The following is a 22,860-nucleotide window of genomic DNA, read 5'->3' on the forward strand; positions in this document are numbered from 1 at the left end:
AAAAAAAAAAAAAAAAAAAAACTATAGTCAGATGTTTCTTTACGGCAACTAATTTGTTCAATGAATCATGAATGTTGCATGAAAGAACCATGACATGATCTTTCTGTGTTAAATATTTTTTATCGCATTTTTTCAATACAAGACTCGAATCTCTAATTTTTTGGAATAGTTTGTTGATTGTTTTGATTTCCTTAAATATAGGCAGAAAGATATTACTACTAAATTCGAAATCCTTATAAACTAGAATTTTGCTACAACAACTTTCTCTAAATATATGCTGTAACAGTTCTTGTCACTTTTATTTTATTTTCAGAGTTAAAAGAGCAGAACAAAATATCGCCATGGCTAACGAAGAACATGGAAGCATTTTGAAAGCTCTTGACGCTGCAAAGACTCAATGGTACCACATCAAGGCGGTGGTAGTCTCCGGTATGGGTTTCTTCACAGACTCATACGATCTCTTCGTGATATCTCTCATCACGAAGCTCCTTGGCCGGATCTACTATCAGGTTCCTGGCTCATCCTCTCCCGGAACCCTCCCTGACAGCATCTCTGCGGCCGTGAGCGGTGTGGCCTTCGCCGGAACGTTTCTCGGACAGATTTTCTTCGGGTGTCTTGGTGACAAGCTCGGACGTAAGAGAGTCTATGGTTTGACACTCTTGATCATGACCATATGCTCCATTTGTTCTGGTCTTTCTCTTGGAAATGACCCCAAAACCGTCATGGTAACTCTCTGCTTCTTCCGCTTCTGGCTTGGGTTTGGCATCGGTGGTGACTATCCACTCTCGGCTACGATCATGTCCGAGTATGCCAACAAACGTACTCGTGGAGCTTTCGTAGCAGGTGTTTTCTCTATGCAAGGAGTTGGGATCCTTGCCGCAGGAGGGGTTTCGTTACTTGTCTCGGCTCTTTTCGAGAGGAAGTATCCATCTCGGGCCTATGTATTGGACGGTGCAGCCTCCACCGTCCCACAGGCGGATTACGTGTGGAGGATCATCCTGATGGTCGGCGCCTTACCAGCTCTCTTGACTTACTACTGGCGGATGAAGATGCCTGAAACCGCTCGTTACACCGCTCTAGTTGCCAAGAACGCTGATAAAGCTGCTTCCGATATGACCAAGGTTCTCAACGTGGACATCGAAGCCTCTTCCGCAAAGCATGACCAAGCTAGGGTTTCCTCAGACGAGTTTGGCTTGTTCTCGAAGGAGTTCCTTTGCCGTCACGGACTCCACCTATTCGGAACAGCCTCCACATGGTTCCTCCTCGACATTGCTTTCTACAGCCAAAACTTGTTCCAGAAGGATATCTTTACAACCATTGGATGGTTACCTCCGGCAAAAGTCATGAACGCACTCCAAGAACTCTACATGATCGCTAGGGCTCAAACCATAATCGCTTGTTGCAGCACCGTTCCTGGTTACTTTTTCACTGTTGCTCTTATCGACAGAATTGGACGGTACTGGATTCAGATCATTGGTTTCGCGATGATGACCATCTTCATGTTCGTTTTAGCTATACCGTACCACCATTGGACCTTACCAGCTAACAGGATTGGTTTCGTGGTTTTCTACTCTTTGACCTTTTTCTTCTCCAATTTTGGACCTAATGCAACTACGTTCATTGTCCCTGCTGAGATCTTTCCGGCTAGGCTTAGGTCGACTTGTCACGGTATCTCAGCCGCATCAGGTAAAGCCGGTGCGATGGTTGGTTCATTCGGGTTTGCTGCTTTGGTTAAAGCTTTGGGGATGAGTAGGACGTTATACATCATGGGTGGTATCAATCTTGCTGGCTTGCTTATCACGTATCTTACAATCCCGGAGCCTAAGGGGATATCACTTGAGGAGCTTTCCGGCGAAACTAAACCGGAGACAATCCAGGAGAAGATTGTTATTTAGAAATTTTATTATTTTCCTTTTGTTTAATTTGCTTGTTTATCGGATTTTGTTAGGATTTTTTTTTTGTTTTGTCAGATTTTAGATTTTATTATATTGCACTCAGTTTTCAGAAGTTTTTTCTTAATTATGTTTTCATTTAACAGTTTATTATTATAAATAAAACTGCTATTAGACTTTGATATCCAAAGTAAAACAATAAAAACATATAACATAATTTAAATATATATATATATATATATATATATAATATATTCGGAGCTATCCACCACAATCTCATCCGGTGCAACACCGATCATGATCTGTGCTTCACGTGTCCCGAATATTGCTTGTGTGAGAAGTTCCCTGGCTGTGTCTAAGTCTACTACAGGTTTAACATAATTACTACCTAATTCAACACCCGAGGCTCTTATGTGGATCAATGGTCTCACGTAATCGCCTTCCTGATCATATTTGACTCCTTGTAACTGAAATCAAAGCGTAAAATTGGTTATGGTATGTTTATATTTCTCTTCATCTAATTTTTTGGTTTACTGATTGGTTTAAGTTAATATTTTCCGTTTATAAGCTTTTATTTTGTTTTGGTTTTCATACAACAACGTTGGTTCATAAAGTTTTTGCTTTCAATCTTTCCATCTAGTTTTCCACATATATGGTTCACGTTAATTTGACTGTACTCATCTCAGATGGATCTTCATCTATACGGCAATTGTTTAGAAAGGAAAAAAAAAACTTATGGTTTTCTTAAATTTGTTCTCTTACTTTAAAATGTCACACAAACTCTCATTTACTTGTTGGGAAAATGTGCATTATTTAAGCCTTTTTTGTTTCGTCTAATTTTGCTTTATAATTATCTTTATTTTTATAACAACAGCCAACCAAAATTGTAGTTTTTGATGTGGGTGTCGATCGACAAGAGGGTACTGTTCAACACCAATGATTTTTGGATCGATAAGTTGTTTTAAATTGTCAGTTTTGGTTTGGTTTGGTTCAATTGAAGTACCTACCTGATGTATATAAGTGAAAACTCGACCTAGGTCGTGAAAAGGGTGTTGTCTTGGCCGTTCTAAGAGAAAAGAGAAAAGAGAGAGTGTGCTTGAGGGATTTTGGAGATTCTAAGCTGTTTTGGTGAGATCTGTGCGTGTGGAGTGCAGATATGGTGCTAGGAATGAAAGGAAGCCTTTCTAAGGTGTTGGATTTGTTAGTTTGGGTCAGAAACTTCCTGCAAAAGAAGTGAGTGCATGACCATGACTTATCTAAGTCTGAGAAACCTTTCTTAGCTTGATTTGTTGTGTTTTGTGGTGTTGTTCTTGCTTGTGGTGGTTGGATTATGGTTCTTATAGGTTCCTGAAGCTTTTGGGTGAGTTTGGAACAGATTGGAGATGATTGGAAACGGAGATTCGATGCTTGGTTTCAAGCAGAACGTGTCTGCGGGGTCGGTGTCGATCGACATCGACACCAAGTGGGTGTCGGTCAACACCATGTATGGGTTAGTGTCGATCGACACCACTCTGGTGTCGGTCGACACAAACTTGTCTGTTGCGTTTTATGTCTGGTTTGTTGTTTGTTAAACATTGGAAACTCAGTTGCTTGTGTGTATAGCCTAGTAGATGGAAGGATTGCCTCACTAAGTATTTGTGATAATACTTACACATCTCAATTGTTGTTTGTGGTGTTGTAACATCCGCGAACCGGAATCTCAGTTTGGGATGTGCATCGATCGATGCTGGAGGAGCATCGGTCGATGCAGGTCAATTTCCTGCGTTTTGACTTAAGTTAAACGCTGCGTTTTGGGCAAAGAGAAAAGGGGATCGATTCTTGTGGCTTGAGGTGTTAGGAAGCTTTCTTGTGGCTTGAGATCGATTCTTGTGGTTGCAGGAACAAAGATCCGGCGAGAAACTTCGGGGAAAAATGATGCTCGACATATGCATCGGTCGATGCACTATGTGCGTCGGTCGATGCTAGTGCGAGGACAGTGCCATGTGGAGGCATCGGTTGATGCGATTAGGGTTTCCGCGTGATGTCGAGCATGCGTCGATCGATGCAAGTGGAAGCATTTGTCGATGAAGTGAACCTTGTGTCGATCGATGCATACCTTGTGTCGGTCGATGCTGGTCCATGATGGTGTCGGTCGATGCAAGCGTTGTGTCGGTCGATGCAAAGCCTGGTTTGTTTGTTAACTGTTGTTTGATGGTTAGAGTATCTCTATTGCTTGTGTGTATAGCTCAGTAGATGGGAAGATTGCCTTACTGAGTGTTTATATAATACTCATGCATTGCAATTTGTGTTTGTGGTGCAGGTAAAGGCAAAGTGTGATCGTGGAATCAAGACAATAAAGAGGAGGATGTTCTAGTGGTTCGCTTGGTTGTCTGGCTTCTGTTAGTTTTCTAGAGTGAGTCCTAGAATGTTGTTTAGGATTGTTGGTTCTATGGTTTATGCTGTTTGGATCATTAGTTTATGATTTGGAATTAATGTTGGTTATTGGTTATTATTTATTGGATTATTTATTGGATATTGGTATCTGTTATTTCCGCTGTTGGTTGTATTTGAGGTTAGGTGGCTAGTGGGTATGGGACCACTAGCTGTAGTGTATTTATTATTATTATTTATTATTTATTAATTAAAAAAAAAACGGGTCAGGTCGTTTCAGTTTGGTATCAGAGCCCTTACGGTTCTAGGTTTGGGTTCACTAGGTTTCTGTTGTTGATGTTGGGATTGCATGCTTTGATTGATTATGTGAGTTAGTCAATTTTGTGTGGCATGGAGTCCTAGAACATCCTCTTCGAGCCTACACTGTGATTCCACGGTGAGTTTATGTTTTTTTGTTTTTGAGTTATGATAAGATTGCTTGTTAGCCTTTGTTCTTAGAAGTGCAGTGGTTAAAGGTGTTTGAGTTGTTGGTCGTGGACGTGGGCGTTGTCGTGGTCGGACAGGTTTCCGAGGCTAGCGAGTGTGTGGCCCAGAGTTCCACGAGGAGGTACGTCGTAGGATCACAAGTGTATCAGGAGTGACCATATGGGGTTAGCCGGTGAGCGTGTCGGGGGTGCAGGGAACCCAAGTGTGGGGTTGCAATAGGTGGAGCCCAGGGTCGAGATGATCGTTTGGCAGATCTATTGGCGTGTTGTAGGAGCGGTTACCGAGAAGGGGTACCAGTGCAGGCTCCAGTTGTACCGCATGTGGCGGGGTGCAGCCGAGGGCTGCGGATGTTGAGGACTATCCATCTTTTGTTAGGAGGATGGAACAGTTGTAGATGACCGGTACAAAATTCTTCTCGAGAGGTATCGAGCCTAGAGGGGCAGATAGGTGTTCATATGTAGTTGGATCAGATATTTCTCTGTTTGGTGGGTAATCCAGGTTGATATGAGAAGTTGAGTGGGTAGGTGTAACATTGTAATGTTATACTCGGACCACAGGAGGTACTTTTGGTCGGAAGATATTTATAATCGTTAAGGATTGTTGCTCCTGAGGGGATGGTGATTCTCCTGAATATCGATAGCTCGAGGGGCTGGGGCTCCGAGAGTGGTAGAGGGGATAATGTTCCCCTGAGGAGATGAGTAGTTCCCCTGATATCGAGATCTTGAGGATTGTGGTCCAAGAGTGAGACAGTATAACTCGAAGATGATGATGGGCCGAGAGTGAGATCGGTATGGCTCGAAGGTTACGACCTAAGGGTGGAGGAGTTGGGAGCAAGCAATGCCTAGGACGTGATTATAAACAAACCGATTGAATTTAGAACTCGAGAGATTGACGTTGGTTTAATCTCTGGTTTTGGATGTGTTGACCAGAGCAGTTATGAATGTGTGGCTGTGCGCCAGGATTGTGAGGCCGGTGGTGCTGGAGTCCCGGGAAGGGGAGTTGCAGCAGGTTTGAGCCAGGAAAGGCATGTTTGCCAGATACATGAGTTCACGAGAAGCCTTCATGGCAGGATAATCTAATTGTTGCGACGATGTTGGATTACGATCATTGGAGATGGACATGGTTGCTAGATTCAAGGTTTTGGTAAGCTTGCTGAGGGAAACAAGGCAAGAGGTTTGAGTTGGCGGCTTGCAAAGCATTTGACGCGGTGAATCAGAATGTGTGAAGTATGGTACTTGTTTGTTTTATTACGTTCGTATTGATGATTTGCTGTGGAGAATTGCTAAGCCAAAAGCTAACTTTGTAATAAGCTATCTTGTGGAAGTTTCCCTAAGAGACAAGTTACTAGAGGTTCTTGGATGGACAAGAGGTGTTGATATCCGGGTGGTGGTGAGTTGATGTCAGCATACTTGTTTATTAGTAGAGTTGATGTCAGCTCTACTAGAGGTTCTTGGATGGACAAGAGGTGTTGATATCCGGGTGGTGGTGAGTTGATGTCAGCATACTTGTTTTTTAGTTGAGTTGATGTCAGCTCTACNACAGAGTGCGTTTGGCTCAGGAGAATGGTTTGAGGCTGGTGAATGCCTCTAAGGTTGTTGACTCTGAGTATCAGGTCTCAGCTAATGGTACCATTTTGGTACATGGGTGGATTTGTGTGCCTAAGGATAAGGAGTTGAGGCAGGAACTCCTGAGAGAGGCTCATGCGAACATGTTCTCTATTCATCCAGGAGCGACTAAAATGTACCATGACCTCAAGAGGTGCTATCATTGGGTCGGGATGATAAGGATGTGGCTAGCTAGGTCGCGAGGTGTGATGTGTGTCAGCTAGTGAAGGCTGAGCATCAGGTACCAGGTGGTTTGCTGAAGAGTCTTCCCATTCCAGAGTGGAAGTGGCATATGATTACTATGGACTATGTGGTGGATTTGTCAGTGTCCAGGACGTTTGATGCTATTTGGGTCATTGTGGACCGGTTGACTAAGTCGACACATTTTCTGGCCATTAAGAAGACTGATGGAGCAGCGGTCTTGGCTAGGAAGTATGTGAAGGAGATAGTCAGGTCGCNTTTAGTTTAGTAGAGCTGAGAAAGAAAATAGGGGGTTCATCCGTCCTAGTGTTTCACCATGGGAGCGCTGGTGTTATTCGTTAAGAAGAAGGATGAGAGTTTCCACTTGTGTATTGATTACAAGGGTCTCAACCGGGTCATTGTGAAGAACAAGTACCCTTTTTCGAGGATCGATGAGTTGTTGGATCAATTGAGAGGTGCTACTTAGTTCTCCAAGATAGATCTAGTGTCGGGTTATCATCAAATTCTGATAGATGAGGCAGATGTGAGGAAGACTGCTTTCAGGACGAGATATGGGCATTTTGAGTTTGTGGTGATGCCGTTTGGGTTGATTAACGCACCAGCAGCGTTTATGAGATTGATGAACAGCGTGTTTCAGGAGTTTCTGGACGTGTCTGTCATCATTTTCATTGACGACATCCTGATTTATTCTAAGAGTTCTGAAGAGCATGTAGTGCATTAGAGAGCAGTTCTAGAGAAGTTGCGTGACCAGAAGTTGTTTGCTAAGTTGAGCAAGTGTAGTTTCTGGCAGCGGGAGATGGGTTTTCTAGGTCACATTGTGTCTGCAAATGGGGTTTCTGTAGATCCGAAGAAGATTCAGGCTATCAAGGATTGGCCTAGACCGCAAAATGCCATAGAGATCAGGAGTTTTCTTGGGTTGGCAGGTTACTATAGGAGGTTTGTGCAGGGGTTTACGAGCAGAGTACGTCCTATGACTAAGTTGACAGGGAAGAATGTTCCTTTTGTTTGGTCACAGGAGTGTGAGGAAGGCTTTACAAGCATGAAGGAGATGTTGACTACCGCTTTAGTATTGGCGTTGCCTGAGCAGGGAGAACCATATGTGGTTTATACAGATGCATCCAGAGTTGGTTTGGGGTGTGTGTTGATGCAGCATAGGAAGGTGATTGCCTATGCTTCACGGCAGTTGCGGAAGCATGAGGACAATTATCCTACTCATGACTTGGAGATGGGTGCTGTAGTTTTTGCCCTGAAGATTTGGAGATCTTATTTTTATGGTGCAAAGGTACAAGTGTTTACAGATCATAGGAGCCTGAAGTATATATTAACTCAGCCCGAGCTGAACTTGAGGCAGATGCGGTGGATGGAGTTGGTGGTGGATTATGATCTTGATGTAGCTTATCACCCTGATAAGGCTAACCTCGTTGTGGATGCTCTAAGTCGGAAGAGGGCATCTTTGGCTCAGGAGCAGGATATGGACTCTCTGCTAGGAGAGATCAGTACCTTGAGTTTGTGTGCGGTTTCTCAGGAGCCGTTGGGTTTGGTTGCAGCTGATAGAGCGGATCTGTTGAACAGAGTGCGTTTGGCTCAGGAGAATGGTTTGAGGCTGGTGAATGCCTCTAAGGTTGTTGACTCTGAGTATCAGGTCTCAGCTAATGGTACCATTTTGGTACATGGGTGGATTTGTGTGCCTAAGGATAAGGAGTTGAGGCAGGAACTCCTGAGAGAGGCTCATGCGAACATGTTCTCTATTCATCCAGGAGCGACTAAAATGTACCATGACCTCAAGAGGTGCTATCATTGGGTCGGGATGATAAGGATGTGGCTAGCTAGGTCGCGAGGTGTGATGTGTGTCAGCTAGTGAAGGCTGAGCATCAGGTACCAGGTGGTTTGCTGAAGAGTCTTCCCATTCCAGAGTGGAAGTGGCATATGATTACTATGGACTATGTGGTGGATTTGTCAGTGTCCAGGACGTTTGATGCTATTTGGGTCATTGTGGACCGGTTGACTAAGTCGACACATTTTCTGGCCATTAAGAAGACTGATGGAGCAGCGGTCTTGGCTAGGAAGTATGTGAAGGAGATAGTCAGGTCGCATGGGGTGCCAAAGAGTATTGTGTCTGATAGGGATTCCAAGTTCACTTCGGTGTTCTGGAGGGCATTTCAGGCAGAGATGGGCATTAAGGTGCATATGAGTATAGCTTATCATCCCCAGACAGACGGACAGTCAGAGAGGACGATCCAGACGTTNTTGAGTTTGTGGTGATGCCGTTTGGGTTGATTAACGCACCAGCAGCGTTTATGAGATTGATGAACAGCGTGTTTCAGGAGTTTCTGGACGTGTCTGTCATCATTTTCATTGACGACATCCTGATTTATTCTAAGAGTTCTGAAGAGCATGTAGTGCATTAGAGAGCAGTTCTAGAGAAGTTGCGTGACCAGAAGTTGTTTGCTAAGTTGAGCAAGTGTAGTTTCTGGCAGCGGGAGATGGGTTTTCTAGGTCACATTGTGTCTGCAAATGGGGTTTCTGTAGATCCGAAGAAGATTCAGGCTATCAAGGATTGGCCTAGACCGCAAAATGCCATAGAGATCAGGAGTTTTCTTGGGTTGGCAGGTTACTATAGGAGGTTTGTGCAGGGGTTTACGAGCAGAGTACGTCCTATGACTAAGTTGACAGGGAAGAATGTTCCTTTTGTTTGGTCACAGGAGTGTGAGGAAGGCTTTACAAGCATGAAGGAGATGTTGACTACCGCTTTAGTATTGGCGTTGCCTGAGCAGGGAGAACCATATGTGGTTTATACAGATGCATCCAGAGTTGGTTTGGGGTGTGTGTTGATGCAGCATAGGAAGGTGATTGCCTATGCTTCACGGCAGTTGCGGAAGCATGAGGACAATTATCCTACTCNTGGAGGCCATGTCGTACACTGTTATGCTAGACTCAGGTGGGAGAGAGGAGCATGTACGGGGCAGATTTTGTTCAGGAGNGGAGCCTGAAGTATATATTAACTCAGCCCGAGCTGAACTTGAGGCAGATGCGGTGGATGGAGTTGGTGGTGGATTATGATCTTGATGTAGCTTATCACCCTGATAAGGCTAACCTCGTTGTGGATGCTCTAAGTCGGAAGAGGGCATCTTTGGCTCAGGAGCAGGATATGGACTCTCTGCTAGGAGAGATCAGTACCTTGAGTTTGTGTGCGGTTTCTCAGGAGCCGTTGGGTTTGGTTGCAGCNAGTTTAGGAAGTGGTATGAGAAGAAAGCCGCGACTTAAGCTTGCCTAGCCTGGTCCCATCTGTAATCCGTGGCTGGAACGGGAATGGAGTATTCCAGCCCATCTCTCTTGTTTACTTGGTCGCTTGGGATGGTTGGTTGTGCGACTAAGTAACAAGATGAGGTGGTGTTTGGGGTACAAAGTTTCCGCGAGGTAGTGTGTTGGAGGAAAGTTTCCTGATTTTAGAAGTTTTTATAAATGGAAAGTTTCCAGAAGTGGAAAGTGCTAAAAAATGGAAAGTTTTATGTGAGTTAGAATTTGTCCATTTTTAGTGGCGGAGAGCCTTGGAGGGGGGCTTGTGTGGCTTTAGTGGCGGAATTTTGAGTCGTTGCGCCGTGTGTGGCGGTCTTTTAAGTTATTGTGCGGCCTCTATGGCGGGCTGTTTAGCCATTGTATGGCCTTTGTGGCGGGCTGTTTAGCCATTGTGTGGCCTTTGTCGCGGGCTGTTTAGCCGATTGTTTGGCCTTTGTGGCAGGCTGTTTAGCAAATTGTGTGGCCTTTGCGGTGGGCTTTTTAGCCAGAGTGTCTGTTTAGGCGGTCCTTTGGGACAGATGGTCTTTGTGATGGTCCTTCGGGACGAGTGGCCTTGGTGGCTGTCCTTTTTAGGACAATTGTTTGGCCTTTGTGGCGGTCCTGTTTAGGACATTTGTTTGGCTTTGGTGGCGGTCCTGTTTAGGACATTTGTTTGGCCTTGGTGGCGGTCCTGTTTAGGACATTTGTTTGGCCTTTGTGGCGGCCCGTTGGGCAGTGAGATGATCCTTGTGTGGTCATGAGGTATTCCAGTGAGGGGATATGTGGCTGGTAGGACATCGTTTTATCTTACGGGAGCCACATAAAGGAAACCTAGATAGGGATAGGACTCAGACGTGTTCAGAATTGTTTGCTCGCGACTCTTGGGGAACTTAGGTTCTCCTAGTACCGTCATATTTTAAGACTTTGTGGCTTGGGAGTATGGCTGGTATATGGACTTCGGGTGACGATCCGGGGGCGCGCTGTAGGGTGGCAACCCGAGAGACGAGTATTGGACTCCCTTATATATATTATGGCATGCGGGCTTAGGCCCGATGAAGAGCCAATATTATGGCATGCAGGCTTTGATCTGATGAGGATCCAACAAAAAACTCAAGGTTTAGGCCTGTGAGTAAAAAGGAGAGTCCAAAAGTCGAGAGCAAATGATGCCTGGAGCGTGAGTCTATCGCCTAGAGGTGACTTTTCGTATATCGGTCGGAGGAGTGTGGGCTGTGGAGACGGTAGCACGGGGGTCCCTGACTGAGTGTTGTTCGAGATTCGAGGACGAATCTAAATTGGTGGGGAGAATTGTAACATCCACGAACCGGAATCCCGGTTTGGGATGTGCATCGATCGATGTTGGAGGAGCATCGGTTGATGTAGGTCAATTTCCTGCGGTTTGACTTAAGTTAAACGCTGCGTTTTGGGCAAAGAGAAAAGGGGAAAAACCCTTAAGTCGTTTATTTTGTCTCATTAGACAAATTTGGCCGTTTTTGAGAGAAAAGAGAAGAGAGAAGAGTGTTCTTGGTGTTCATGGAGATTTTTGTGGATTGGTGGCTTTTTCTGGTGAGATCTGAGGCTTAGGGCGTTGTAGGAGGCTTCAGAATCTTCTTGGCAAAGGTAAGTGCATGACCATGGCTTATCTAAGCTGGAGATTACCCTGATCTGTTTGTTTCTGTGTTGTTAGGCTTGTTAGAATGTTGTTTGAGGTGTTAGGAAGCTTTCTTGTGGCTTGGGATCGATTCTTGTGGTTGCAGGAACGAAGATCCGACGAGAAGCTTTGGGGAAAAACGATGCTCGGCATGTGTATCGGTTGATGCTAGTGCGAGGACGGCGCATATTGACCTAGGAGCATCGGTCGATGCCATGTGGAGGTGTCGGTCGATGCGATTAGGGTTTCCGCGTGATGTCGAGCATGCATCGATCGATGCAAGTGGAAGCATCGGTCGATGCAAGTGAACCTTGTGTCGATCGATGCATACCTTGTGTCGGTCGATGCTGGTCCCTGATGGTGTCGGTCGATGCAAGCGTTGTGTCGGTCGATGCAGAGCCTGGTTTGTTTGTTGACTGTTGTTTGATGGTTAGAGTGTCTCTATTGCTTATGTGTATAGCCCAGTAGATGGGAGGATTGCCTTACTGAGTGTTTATAAAATACTCATGATTGCAATTTGTGTTTGTGGTGCAGGTAAAGGCAAATTGTGATCGTGGAATCAAGGCAATGAAGAGGAGGATGTTCTAGTGGTTCGCTTGGTTGTCTGACTTCTGTTAGGTTTCTAGAGTGAGTCCTAGAATGTTGTTTAGGATTGCTGGTTCTCTGGTTTATGCTGTTTGGATCATTAGTTTATGATTTGAAATTAATGTTGGTTATTGGTTATTATTTATTGGATATTGGTATCTGTTATTTCCGCTGTTGGTTGTGTTTGAGGTTAGGTGGCTAGTGGGTATGAGACCACTAATTTTAGTGTATTTATTATTATTATTTATTATATATTAATTAAAAAAAACGGGTCAGGTCATTTCAGGTGTGTAGGTATGTGACGTGGAATCATGGCGATGAGGGGGAAGATGATCTAGGGTGTAGTTTGTGTGTTGTTGGTTATATTAGTTATGTTCGAAACTTGGTTAGAGTTATGTTGGATTGTGGGATATAATGGTTAGGAATGTTATTGTATTGATGATATGTTAGTTTTGTTTTCTTGGTACGTTTCTGCTGTGTATATTGGTTGTTATTGGTTTAATGAGGAATTGTGGTTTGGGTGGTTTAATTAAGTAGTATGAAATGCTTAATTATATTGTATTTATTATTAAAATAATAATAAAAAACGGGTCGGGTTGTTTCAGTTTTACTACTCTTAAACAATTTTTTATTAACATATTGAAATTAGGGCTTGTATGTTCTAAAATTTTGAACTATTTCATAATATAGATCCATTTTAGTTTGAAATATTTTCTAAAATTCTTAATAATTTATTTTTTGGATAAACTTCCCCACAACATCACTTGAGATCTGAGTTTTAAGAAATTATTTTAAAAACTAAATATCATTTAATAATTAGTTTAAAATAAAACACAACCAATTATGAAAAAGACTACCAAATTTAAAGAGTCAAAAATATTAAACCATTAAAATTTATAAAACATCTATGAAGTGAAAATGAACTTTTTACACATTCTATATGAGACTGAGGAGCATATTTCTCAAAACATTTCTTATTATTTTTGTTCACATAGATAACTTCCTCGTAAATCAAATAGACCAAGCTATGGAAAATTCACTTCCTCAATGTTAATTAATAAAACTCAAAAACCATCACTAAATAAGTGAACAAAATCTACTAGTAAACAAATCTTGAAAAGCTCAACTTGTCAAGCATTGTGCACAAAGAACCTGTACATGCTTGGGAATTTTTTTGTAGGAACGACGTCCTATTTCCCCCTCGGAACTATCATATTGTATCAGATTCACATCGAACTTTAACCTCGTTCTATATCTCCCACAAACTTAACTGATCTATCTATTTCTCCCCGAATTGATAGTATCATTGCTATTTCTCCCTCGGATTAAAACTTATCATCTAATTCAATGTAAATATGGTTTGTACGGTTTATTGTTGGTTTAATATTTACTTAACCAACAACAAATCCTACTAACCGGATTACACCTTACTTGAACCCGATTTTAAAATTAAACTCATTAAACTAGGTGAAGAAAACAAAAAATTTAACCAAAAATTTTTAAAAAAAAAAACAGAAAAAGCTTGAACAAAAAAAACAATTGAGATATCCGATCCTCACCAAAACAAAAGTTTAAATCTTTAGAACTAAATCCCAAGTGAGTGAAATCTCAATCTTTCTTCCCGTCCGTATTGACTTTGTCTCTCTCTCTCCCATCATCATCTCTCTAAGATTTCAAATTCAGCTCAAATTTCTTCGTTTGGTGTGTGAAAATTTTCAGTTGCTGAAGGTTATTGGTTGAAGCAGGCATCAATGTCACCATACGCAGGACCATTGCTGCTCTCGGTTCTTGGACCTCTCATGGTTCAAAGGTAGTGACTGTAATCGATTTTAATATTAGTTTTTGTGATTTGTTGAGCTTGAACCGCATCAAGACATGATTTCAATATTAGGTTTTGTGATTTACTGTAATTCTCTTTTTTTACACGACGTTCCACTTTGGATAGAACCAGATCGGAGAACGCCGGCGTCGAAGTACATCGATCAAAGAACGCCGACCGTCGTCTCCTCCACTGCCACCGCTGCTGAAGTTAACAGTATTTGGGGATTTGGTTTTTAGTTTTAATTTGGTGTGAATTAGGTTTCGAATCAATCAGCTTTGTTCATTGTATTTGATTATCTCTCACATGTTTCAATCAGCTCGGTACTGTTTCAGATTATGATCTATTTGATGTGAAATCGAAACTATTGAGTTCTCACCTCTTTAGAAATTAGCTTGACCTTGTTGTTTTATGAGCTAACATCTGATTTTGAGTGTTGTGTGAAGCATGAAGCTTGATTCGTTGCTCTTTGGAATCATCTGTTCTTAGATATATTTTTATGCATATGATTTTTAGTGATGTTTGTTTGGGGATATGAGGCTTTGATTTGAGTCCGTTGATGAGTCATCTAAGAATTCTTTTGTTGTGGATATTTTTTTTAGCTTGAAGAACCAGGTGAAGAAGAAGAAGATCTTGGATCAGATTGTTTACGGTCGTTTCAAGTATTAATGTGTGTCTGGTTTAAAAAATTGGTTTCATACCGGATTTGCATCGATTTTATTATACTCCCTCCGTTTCAAAATATAAGAAGTTTTGAGTGAAAGCACACAGATTAAGAAATAACCACATTAAAAAAGTTCAACCAATCATAAACAAGACTGCATAAATAAATAATAAAAAAATAGAAAAATAATCTAAAAGTTACTTAAAAAATTGAAAACATCTTATATTATGAAACAAAGAAAAACCTCTAAAACATCCTATATTATGAAACGGAGGGAGTATTTGGTTAATAAACCGGTTAATCCAAAATTTTGAGGAAATAGCAATAGAATCATCAATTCGGGGAAAAATAGGTGGATCACTTAAGTTTGTGGGAGATATAAAACGAGGTCAAAGTTCGATGTGGATCTGGTACAATATGATAGTTCCGAGGGGGAAATAGGACGTCGTTCTTTTTTGTAACATCTCTGCTCTTGGAAAAAAGCCAATTTCTACCTGTACAAACTATCAGTGCTAATTTATACATGTACTCAAATAAAATACAAATTTCATACCTAATCATAAAAAATAGTGCCAATTCAAAGTCAACATACCAAATATTAGTCAAATCTGACTCAGATGACACATGTTTGATGAGGTGGGATAATATATGAAAACGACGTCGATTTGACACTTTAATTTCGTTTCAAAATAAAAATGTAAGATACTAGACTCAAACCCTGGCCTAGCAAGGCTTTAAAACAAAGCTTTCACCAAATGATCCAACAGCCTTATTCAAAATATTATGTAATTTTTATGTTTATAAAGATGCTCACCGGGCGAGAATCTTCCTCCTTCTCCCTCCTCTTCCTTATTTCCTTGGTACTGTCTATGGCTGCTCTTAGAAGTGCTCCGTCATAGTTTCTTCTCCATCCAGATCCGCCTTCGTTGACTCCTACTCTCCCAAATCTGTATATGGTGGTCTTTCATGTTATTTTACAGATTTTGTTAAGTAAAACAATCTCTTTAAATCGATGATTCGCAGAGGTTGATCACCAGAAACAAAACAAACCACAGGAAGAAGCGACAGGGATGGAAGAACAGTGAGAACAATGAATTTCTCTAGTAAGATACATAGTTATAATCTCGAAAGTTTCCCTTCATTAAGTCTGTGGGATCAAATGGTAAAAGGTTTGTTTAAATACCTTGATGGACCAGGGTTCGATTTGTGGGTTACATGTTTTAAACAAAACGAAATTACAACACCAAAATAACGTAGTTTTGATATATGATGCACCTCATGAGACATTTGTCATCTGAGTCAGCGTTTGATGGTGTTGACTTTGAAATGGGCACTATTTTTTATGATTGGATATGGAATTTGAATTTTATTGGAATACAGGTATAAATTGGCACTGGTAGTGTGTACCCGTAGAAATTGACACTTTTTGATATTGTACATGTCGGAAATGACCATTTTTCCCATTCCACACGTACAATTCTATTATTTCCGGCACAGTTCGAGGCTCGCTATTGTATTGAATCATATATCTCAATATATATAGCTCATTCAAATACCACCAAAATTCTAACCACCACAAGCTTTAGTCTTCAATATTCCTAACCACCACGAGGTGGCTCTTAACATAAGCAATACTAAGCTTAACTAATTGGAGTGTCACCAGTGAATGGCAACACACTTAGGAGGTGATGTAATTCACTTAGTTTTAGCTTATGATTAACCGCTTGAAAAATTGGGCTGAACCTTATTGCAAAAATTTGGTCTGATTGTGGAGCGCCAAGACTCCATTCAGCTGGATAATGATAATTATGCCCTTAGGATATATAGAATTACATATACAATTTTTTTTCGCTGAGTTTCGTGTGTCGATTTCTCACAACTCACAAACATTGCTATTGTCGCCGTCATCGTCAGCCTTTATCACTAATATTCAATGCTGTCGTCATCCTTTGTCACCGGCATTTTCATAACCTCCGACTGTCTTCTTAGTATTTTGTAAATTCATCTTCGCTTCTTTGGTGCTGTTCGTTTCTTTATTGGGATGGATCATCTAAGTGAAGATGAAAAATGATGTTTGTTTATGTCAAATTAACAGATCAGTTAGATGAATCAATTGAATGATTTTTTAAAAACTCATCCAAAAAAAGTTAAAAAACTAGTTGAGTCTCATTGGTGCAGTTAGATGGAGATGATTCAGCCAAAATTTGAAAATGTCAAAAATACCCTGAAGAAAACCAAAGAATTACATCAAACCCAAAAATATCTTATTTACTTATTTCTTCTTCTTCTCCTCTCTCCTTCGACGAAGCTCTTCTCCTTCGGCGAAGCTCTCAAGAGCTGAGCTTCAACGAAGCTTCAACAAAGCTTTGTTCTCTCAAAATCTCAGAATCTCTTCATCGTTTCATTGTCTCTCTCGTTCATCATCGCTTCATCGTGTTGGTAAGTTCTCAATAACAGCTCTGATCATCTCAGATTTTGGTGTTTGATCGAACTCTGTGTAACATTTGTTGTTTGCTATACTTAATTTTTGATTCTGCATCTGCTACCTTCGATTTCAGTTGGTGGGTTTGTCCAAATTTGTTCTGTTCTCTCTTTGATTTGAGAATTATGATTTATAGGTGATACTGCTTTAGAGTTTGAAATGAGTTCATGTTTGAATGATTAGAAGTGTTTTAGGTCCAGAGCTTGTATTTGTTGATGCAAACCATATGTTTGATGAGTCTAGAGCTTGTAGTTTTTGATGCAAACCAATTGTTTGATGAAATGTCTCAATGAACTTGGCTTGATCTTGTGAATGTTTTGAATTTGGCTTGATCTTGTGAATGTTTTTAGACATGGGTTTGTGTTTATTTATATCCCTCTATGACAATTTTGTTCTGCATCGCTTGCTTTGATTTCAGTTGTGGTGGATTTGAATAATTAGAAGTCTTCTATCTCTCTCTCGCTAGTTCTTCTTTGTTAAGAATGAGGGTTTAGTTCTTCTTTGTATATTCTCTATGGGTTTCTCATCTGCAATATAGTTGTCACATATGATGAAATTTGGGTTAAATGGTTATGTTTACAAACACTAAACAAAGAGGGTGTTGGTTGCTTATTTGTTTGTTTCTTCAATGACCGATGTTTATTTGTTTTTTTTGTGTGTGTAGGACATAGATCTTGCAATATGCAGAAGCAACAATGAATTTGCTTGCAATGTGCAATTTCAGTATGAGATTTACTTACGCTTATGTTGGAGTTCCCGGGAGAGCACATGACACAAAGTGCTAACATATTGTGCTACACAAGAAGCTTCTTTCCCTCATCCTCCGCCTGGAAAATACTATTTAGTGGACTCATGGTATCCAACTAGAAGTGGTTACCTAGGCCCTCATCGCAGAGTTAGATATCACCTAGACCAGTTCAGCAGAGGAGGACCACCGACCAACAGTAGGGAGCTGTTTAACCGTAAACATTCTGGTCTCAGATCGATAATTGAGAGAACCTTTGGTGTTTGGAAGGCCAAATGGAGAATTATTGACAGGAAGCACCCTAAGTATGAGCTGAATAAATGGATTAGGATTGGGACAGCAACAATGGCTCTCCATAATTTTATCAAAGATTCACAAGAGGATGATATTGATTTTTTACATTGGGAAGTGGTGGAACCATATGAACATCATGGTGATGAAAATGATGGACATGTTCCATACATACCATCATGTGAATGTTACAGCTTTTTCTGAGCTCTGTGTTTTCTGATCCTAAGCAGAGACTTCGGTTAGTATAGCTTTGTGGTTACGTTTGATGCTTGAAGTTGTGGTTATTAAAGCATAGACTTCGTTGTTGTGGTTTGTTTGATGGTAAAGCTGTGTGTTTGTTTGATGTTACCATAGTAGGATTTGGGATTGTCACTTAGCTTAAGGATTTACAAACTTGATTGATGTTCATTGGTTTTGCAGGAAACATTTGGGAGTTGAATGATTATACAGATTCTTTCCCATTCTAAGCCAAAAGTGATTCCTCTGTTTCAATCCTAAGTCTCTTGCTCTTGTTCTTGAGCAGTTCAGCTTCTCCTTCACTTCACAAGTCTTTATTGTAAAAACTTATATAAAAAATTGTTATAAATAATTTACAAATAATTTACATTGGCATAACATGTTTTATATCCTATAAAAAATTGTTATAAATAATTTATATTGGGATTTCTAGAGTTTTTGTTTGGTTTTGAATGAAAATTTATGTATATATATTTTAAATCAATATTTAAAATTAATATAGTTAAGATTAAAAGTAAAAATTGTTAGATCAAAACATGGGTAGTTTAGTCATTATTCTAATCAAATCCATTTAGATGGGAATGTAAAATAACCAAACAAACACATTTCCATTCAAATGCATCATCCAAATGAACCATTTTTTTTGTTGTTGAGTCATTTGACATTCAAATGAATCATTTGGATAAAACTTTTGAATGGATCATTTGAACATGCTAACTGGTGAAACGAACACGACCTTTGTAAAAAAAAAATTTTGAATTTCAGTAATTAAAATTGGAATTAAATGCTTTGTATATTTTATACACATTATAGAAGAAGTTGGTCTTCTGTAAAGACTCAAAATATGAAGAAGTTGTGATGATATGGGTTAAAACTTCTTCATATGGACAGAGATCAATCAACGATTTAACCCATATCTGCAAAACTCAACAATTTAAAAATCGAGTTTTTTTTTTCTCGTAACGTAAGAGAATCCAAATCTGAAACCGATAGATCGAAATGCTTGTTTGTTTATTATATGGTCAGCAAATCAGCGCTGACACATCGGAAATTAAGAGGACTAAAACCTTAAGAGAGGTCATTAAAAGCTCTTTTTATAACAAAAGTTCTTTATTCGAGACAGAGCTCTCATTTGATTAAACCAGCTGAGAAAAAACCGGTTTACGAGAGGCAAGAGTAAGCGAGGTCCTTCTCCTCCTTCAACTCCTCTGCTGTCAAATCCATCTTCTTCCTTGATACTTCATCAATTGGTAAACCTGTGATCAACAACAGCACACACACACATCAGAACAATCTATAAACCAGCATCTCTAGCTCGCTATATTGCAACGAGGACCAGCTTTGCACTCTTAGGATTCTAGGTGGACAATCGAGTTTACGGTTCAGTACACAGGTCCTCTAAAGCATTGTGTTTTACTTATGGTAACTATATGGTTTCGAGAAAATATATTTACCTTGAACAATGGTCCACTCTCCATTACGGCAGGTTACGGGGAAAGAGTAGATAAGTCCAGACGGAACGTTGTATGATCCATCTGAATATACGCCCATTGAAACAAATGTGCCCTGAGATATCAAATCAGAGAACATTTTAGTTTTATTTACTACACAAAACAAATCAACAGATTCTAAAATTGAATAGCAGGAATAACAGACCTCGGGAGTTCCAACTACCCAATCACGAATATGATCACAAGCAGAGCTAGCTGCAGAGAGCGCACTAGACAGCTTCCTGGCCTTGATAATGGCAGCTCCACGTTGTTGAACGGTGCTGATGAACTCTCCATTCAACCTACAGCATTAACATCTAACATATGTGAGCATTGCATAGAAAGAAACTAGATGGAGATATTATGAGGTTTTTAAATATTTGTACCACTCGTCGTTCTTGACTAGCTCACGCACTGGCTTCTCTCCAGAAGAAGTCTTGACGGTAGCATGGTTGACATCTGGGTATTGGGTTGATGAGTGGTTTCCCCAAATAATCACGTTCTTGACATCAGACACTGGCACGCTTAACCTCTCAGAGACCTGTCCCAATGCCCTGTTGTGGTCAAGCCTGGTCAAGCAAGTGATGTTCTTCTCTGGGATCGAAGGTGCAAATTCTTTCAAGATCAAGGCATTGGTGTTTGCAGGGTTTGCAACGACCAGAACCTACGAAATGCAGAGAGTTGTCTTAGACTAGATTCTTAGGGAGAATATGAAAGATCATCTTGTTACATTTCCGCAAAATGGCTAAAAAATAAATGATTCATAGACGACTTATAACCTTGCAGTTTGGTGCAGNCCCCATTGAAACAAATGTGCCCTGAGAAATCAAATCAGAGAACATTTTCGTTTTATTTAATACACAAAACAATCAACTGATTCGAAAATTGAATAGTAGGAATGACAGACCTCGGGAGTTCCAACTACCCAATCACGAATATGATCACAAGCAGAGCTAGCTGCAGAGAGCGCACTAGACAGCTTCCTGGCCTTGATAATGGCAGCTCCACGTTGTTGAACGGTGCTGATGAACTCTCCATTCAACCTACAGCATTAACATCTAACATATGTGAGCATTGCATAGAAAGAAACTAGATGGAGATATTATGAGGTTTTTAAATATTTGTACCACTCGTCGTTCTTGACTAGCTCACGCACTGGCTTCTCTCCAGAAGAAGTCTTGACGGTAGCATGGTTGACATCTGGGTATTGGGTTGATGAGTGGTTTCCCCAAATAATCACGTTCTTGACATCAGACACTGGCACGCTTAACCTCTCAGAGACCTGTCCCAATGCCCTGTTGTGGTCAAGCCTGGTCAAGCAAGTGATGTTCTTCTCTGGGATCGAAGGTGCAAATTCTTTCAAGATCAAGGCATTGGTGTTTGCAGGGTTTGCAACGACCAGAACCTACGAAATGCAGAGAGTTGTCTTAGACTAGATTCTTAGGGAGAATATGAAAGATCATCTTGTTACATTTCCGCAAAATGGCTAAAAAATAAATGATTCATAGACGACTTATAACCTTGCAGTTTGGTGCAGCATGCTTCTCCAAGGCAGCAGCTTGAGACTTGTAAATGGAAACGTTCTTGGACATGACATCCTTCCTCTCCATTCCTTCCTTCCTTGGGAATCCACCAACCATGACAGCAACATTGACACCAGTACAACCCTCAACAGCATCAGTTGTAGCCACCACACCTGCCACCAAAAAAAAAACGCCAACATCACATTCTTGTCTCCACAGTACAATATGTTCATACAACTTTGTTCGGTAACTCAAATTACCTTTCAAAAGTGGGAAAGCAGCATCGATCAACTCCATCTTCACACCGTTCAAAGCTTCTGCTGCTGGAGGGATATCAAGCATGTGGAGGATCACAGGCTGGTCAGCACCAAGCATTATCCCCCTTGCAATCATAGGTACAAGAGCATATCCGATTTGTCCTGCACAACCGTACAATGACACACTTAAACAAAATCTACACATATCGTTAAACTAAGCTTGCAAAATCATGAGAAAACAACCCCAAAATGACCATACAACAATCCAAACACATTTTAAAGATGATCTACGCACAAATTTACCAATCAATCGCTAAACACAGGTTCCAAAATCAGAAAAAAATCAAATAAATCCATAAATTAGATCTCACATCACATGCAGCAGGATTCACTCAGAACTATACTTTTCAAAAGCGAAACTAACAAGATCCAATAAATCTTCTCAGCTCAGATCTCGCTACCGGACTCGAGTAAAATTTTCAAATTTAGCAAAACTTCCAACTACGTAAAAGATCTGACGATATACGAATCAATAAACAGAGATCCGATGCCAGAGAGAGATATGAAATTACCTGCAGCTCCGGTAACAAGAACACGAACTGGTTCCTTCGCCATCGTATCGAGATCGGAAAATTAAGTAGAAAAGATTGTGATTTGATGATGAGTGAGAGAGCGTGAAGAAGGTATGAAGCTTTGGTTTGATTTGCTTGTGTGGTTTATTTATCGGGTGGTGAAAAAAGAAGGTCAGATCCATGCTGTGATCCCCACGTCATCAGATTTAATCGAATATGCTAGAAATGAAAGTATCCATTTTTGGACTTTTTAATGGGCCAAACCTTCTTACAGAAAGCCCAATTAGTTAAGCCCATGTACAGTTTATTTAAGCGAGTTGATTACTCTTTACCGACTACTAATTTGGTTAAAGGCTCTAATTGATGACGATGTTCATTGTTTACTTTTTCTTGTTTTAAATATACATTCAAGTGCTGTGGTGTCTGAATATTTTAAAACCAATGTTCTTCTAGCTGTCTTTGTAGAAAATGCATGTCATTATATGTTTGACACTGTGAAGAAAAGGTCTAAAACTAAAAATAAATATAATATAATTTCAGAAAAATTAAAAAAATTGAGAAATCCAGAATAAACAGAAAAAACGAATTAATCAAATATAAATGGTACAGAGCAACTTTTTTTTTCTTATAAAGATGCTACAGAACAGAATATTAAAAGCCCAACTAATTTTATGCTATTACCATATGGCTTTTTATATGGTGACGTTACTTGTTTATT

General features: G+C 40.5%; 3 protein-coding genes across 3 annotated transcripts in view; 2 read left to right on the forward strand and 1 right to left on the reverse strand.

Moving 5' to 3' along the window:
- Positions 1 to 239, forward strand: part of LOC109125217 (probable inorganic phosphate transporter 1-6) — a 2,153-nt gene extending 1,914 nt beyond the window's left edge. The window contains exon 3 of the mRNA XM_019240039.1: positions 202 to 239. Within this exon, the coding sequence (XP_019095584.1) occupies positions 202 to 239 (38 nt within the window). The remainder of the gene's footprint in view (positions 1 to 201) is intronic.
- On the forward strand, positions 48 to 1,955 carry LOC104760617 (probable inorganic phosphate transporter 1-6). The gene has a single exon (XM_019240239.1). It carries the CDS (start codon positions 342 to 344, stop codon positions 1,893 to 1,895), a length of 1,554 nt encoding a protein of 517 aa, XP_019095784.1. The 5' UTR covers positions 48 to 341; the 3' UTR covers positions 1,896 to 1,955.
- On the reverse strand, positions 19,272 to 22,271 carry LOC104760619 (malate dehydrogenase, cytoplasmic 2). Its single transcript, XM_010483570.2, has 7 exons — positions 22,143 to 22,271; positions 21,574 to 21,732; positions 21,311 to 21,486; positions 20,918 to 21,195; positions 20,698 to 20,833; positions 19,755 to 19,866; positions 19,272 to 19,556 (listed from the first exon to the last, which is right to left on the reverse strand). The coding sequence occupies exons 1-7, from the start codon at positions 22,183 to 22,185 to the stop codon at positions 19,462 to 19,464; spliced, it is 999 nt and encodes a 332-aa protein (XP_010481872.1). The 5' UTR covers positions 22,186 to 22,271; the 3' UTR covers positions 19,272 to 19,461.

The sequence above is a fragment of the Camelina sativa genome, chromosome 18 (assembly GCF_000633955.1).
Source record: "Camelina sativa cultivar DH55 chromosome 18, Cs, whole genome shotgun sequence".
Lineage (NCBI taxonomy): Eukaryota > Viridiplantae > Streptophyta > Magnoliopsida > Brassicales > Brassicaceae > Camelina > Camelina sativa.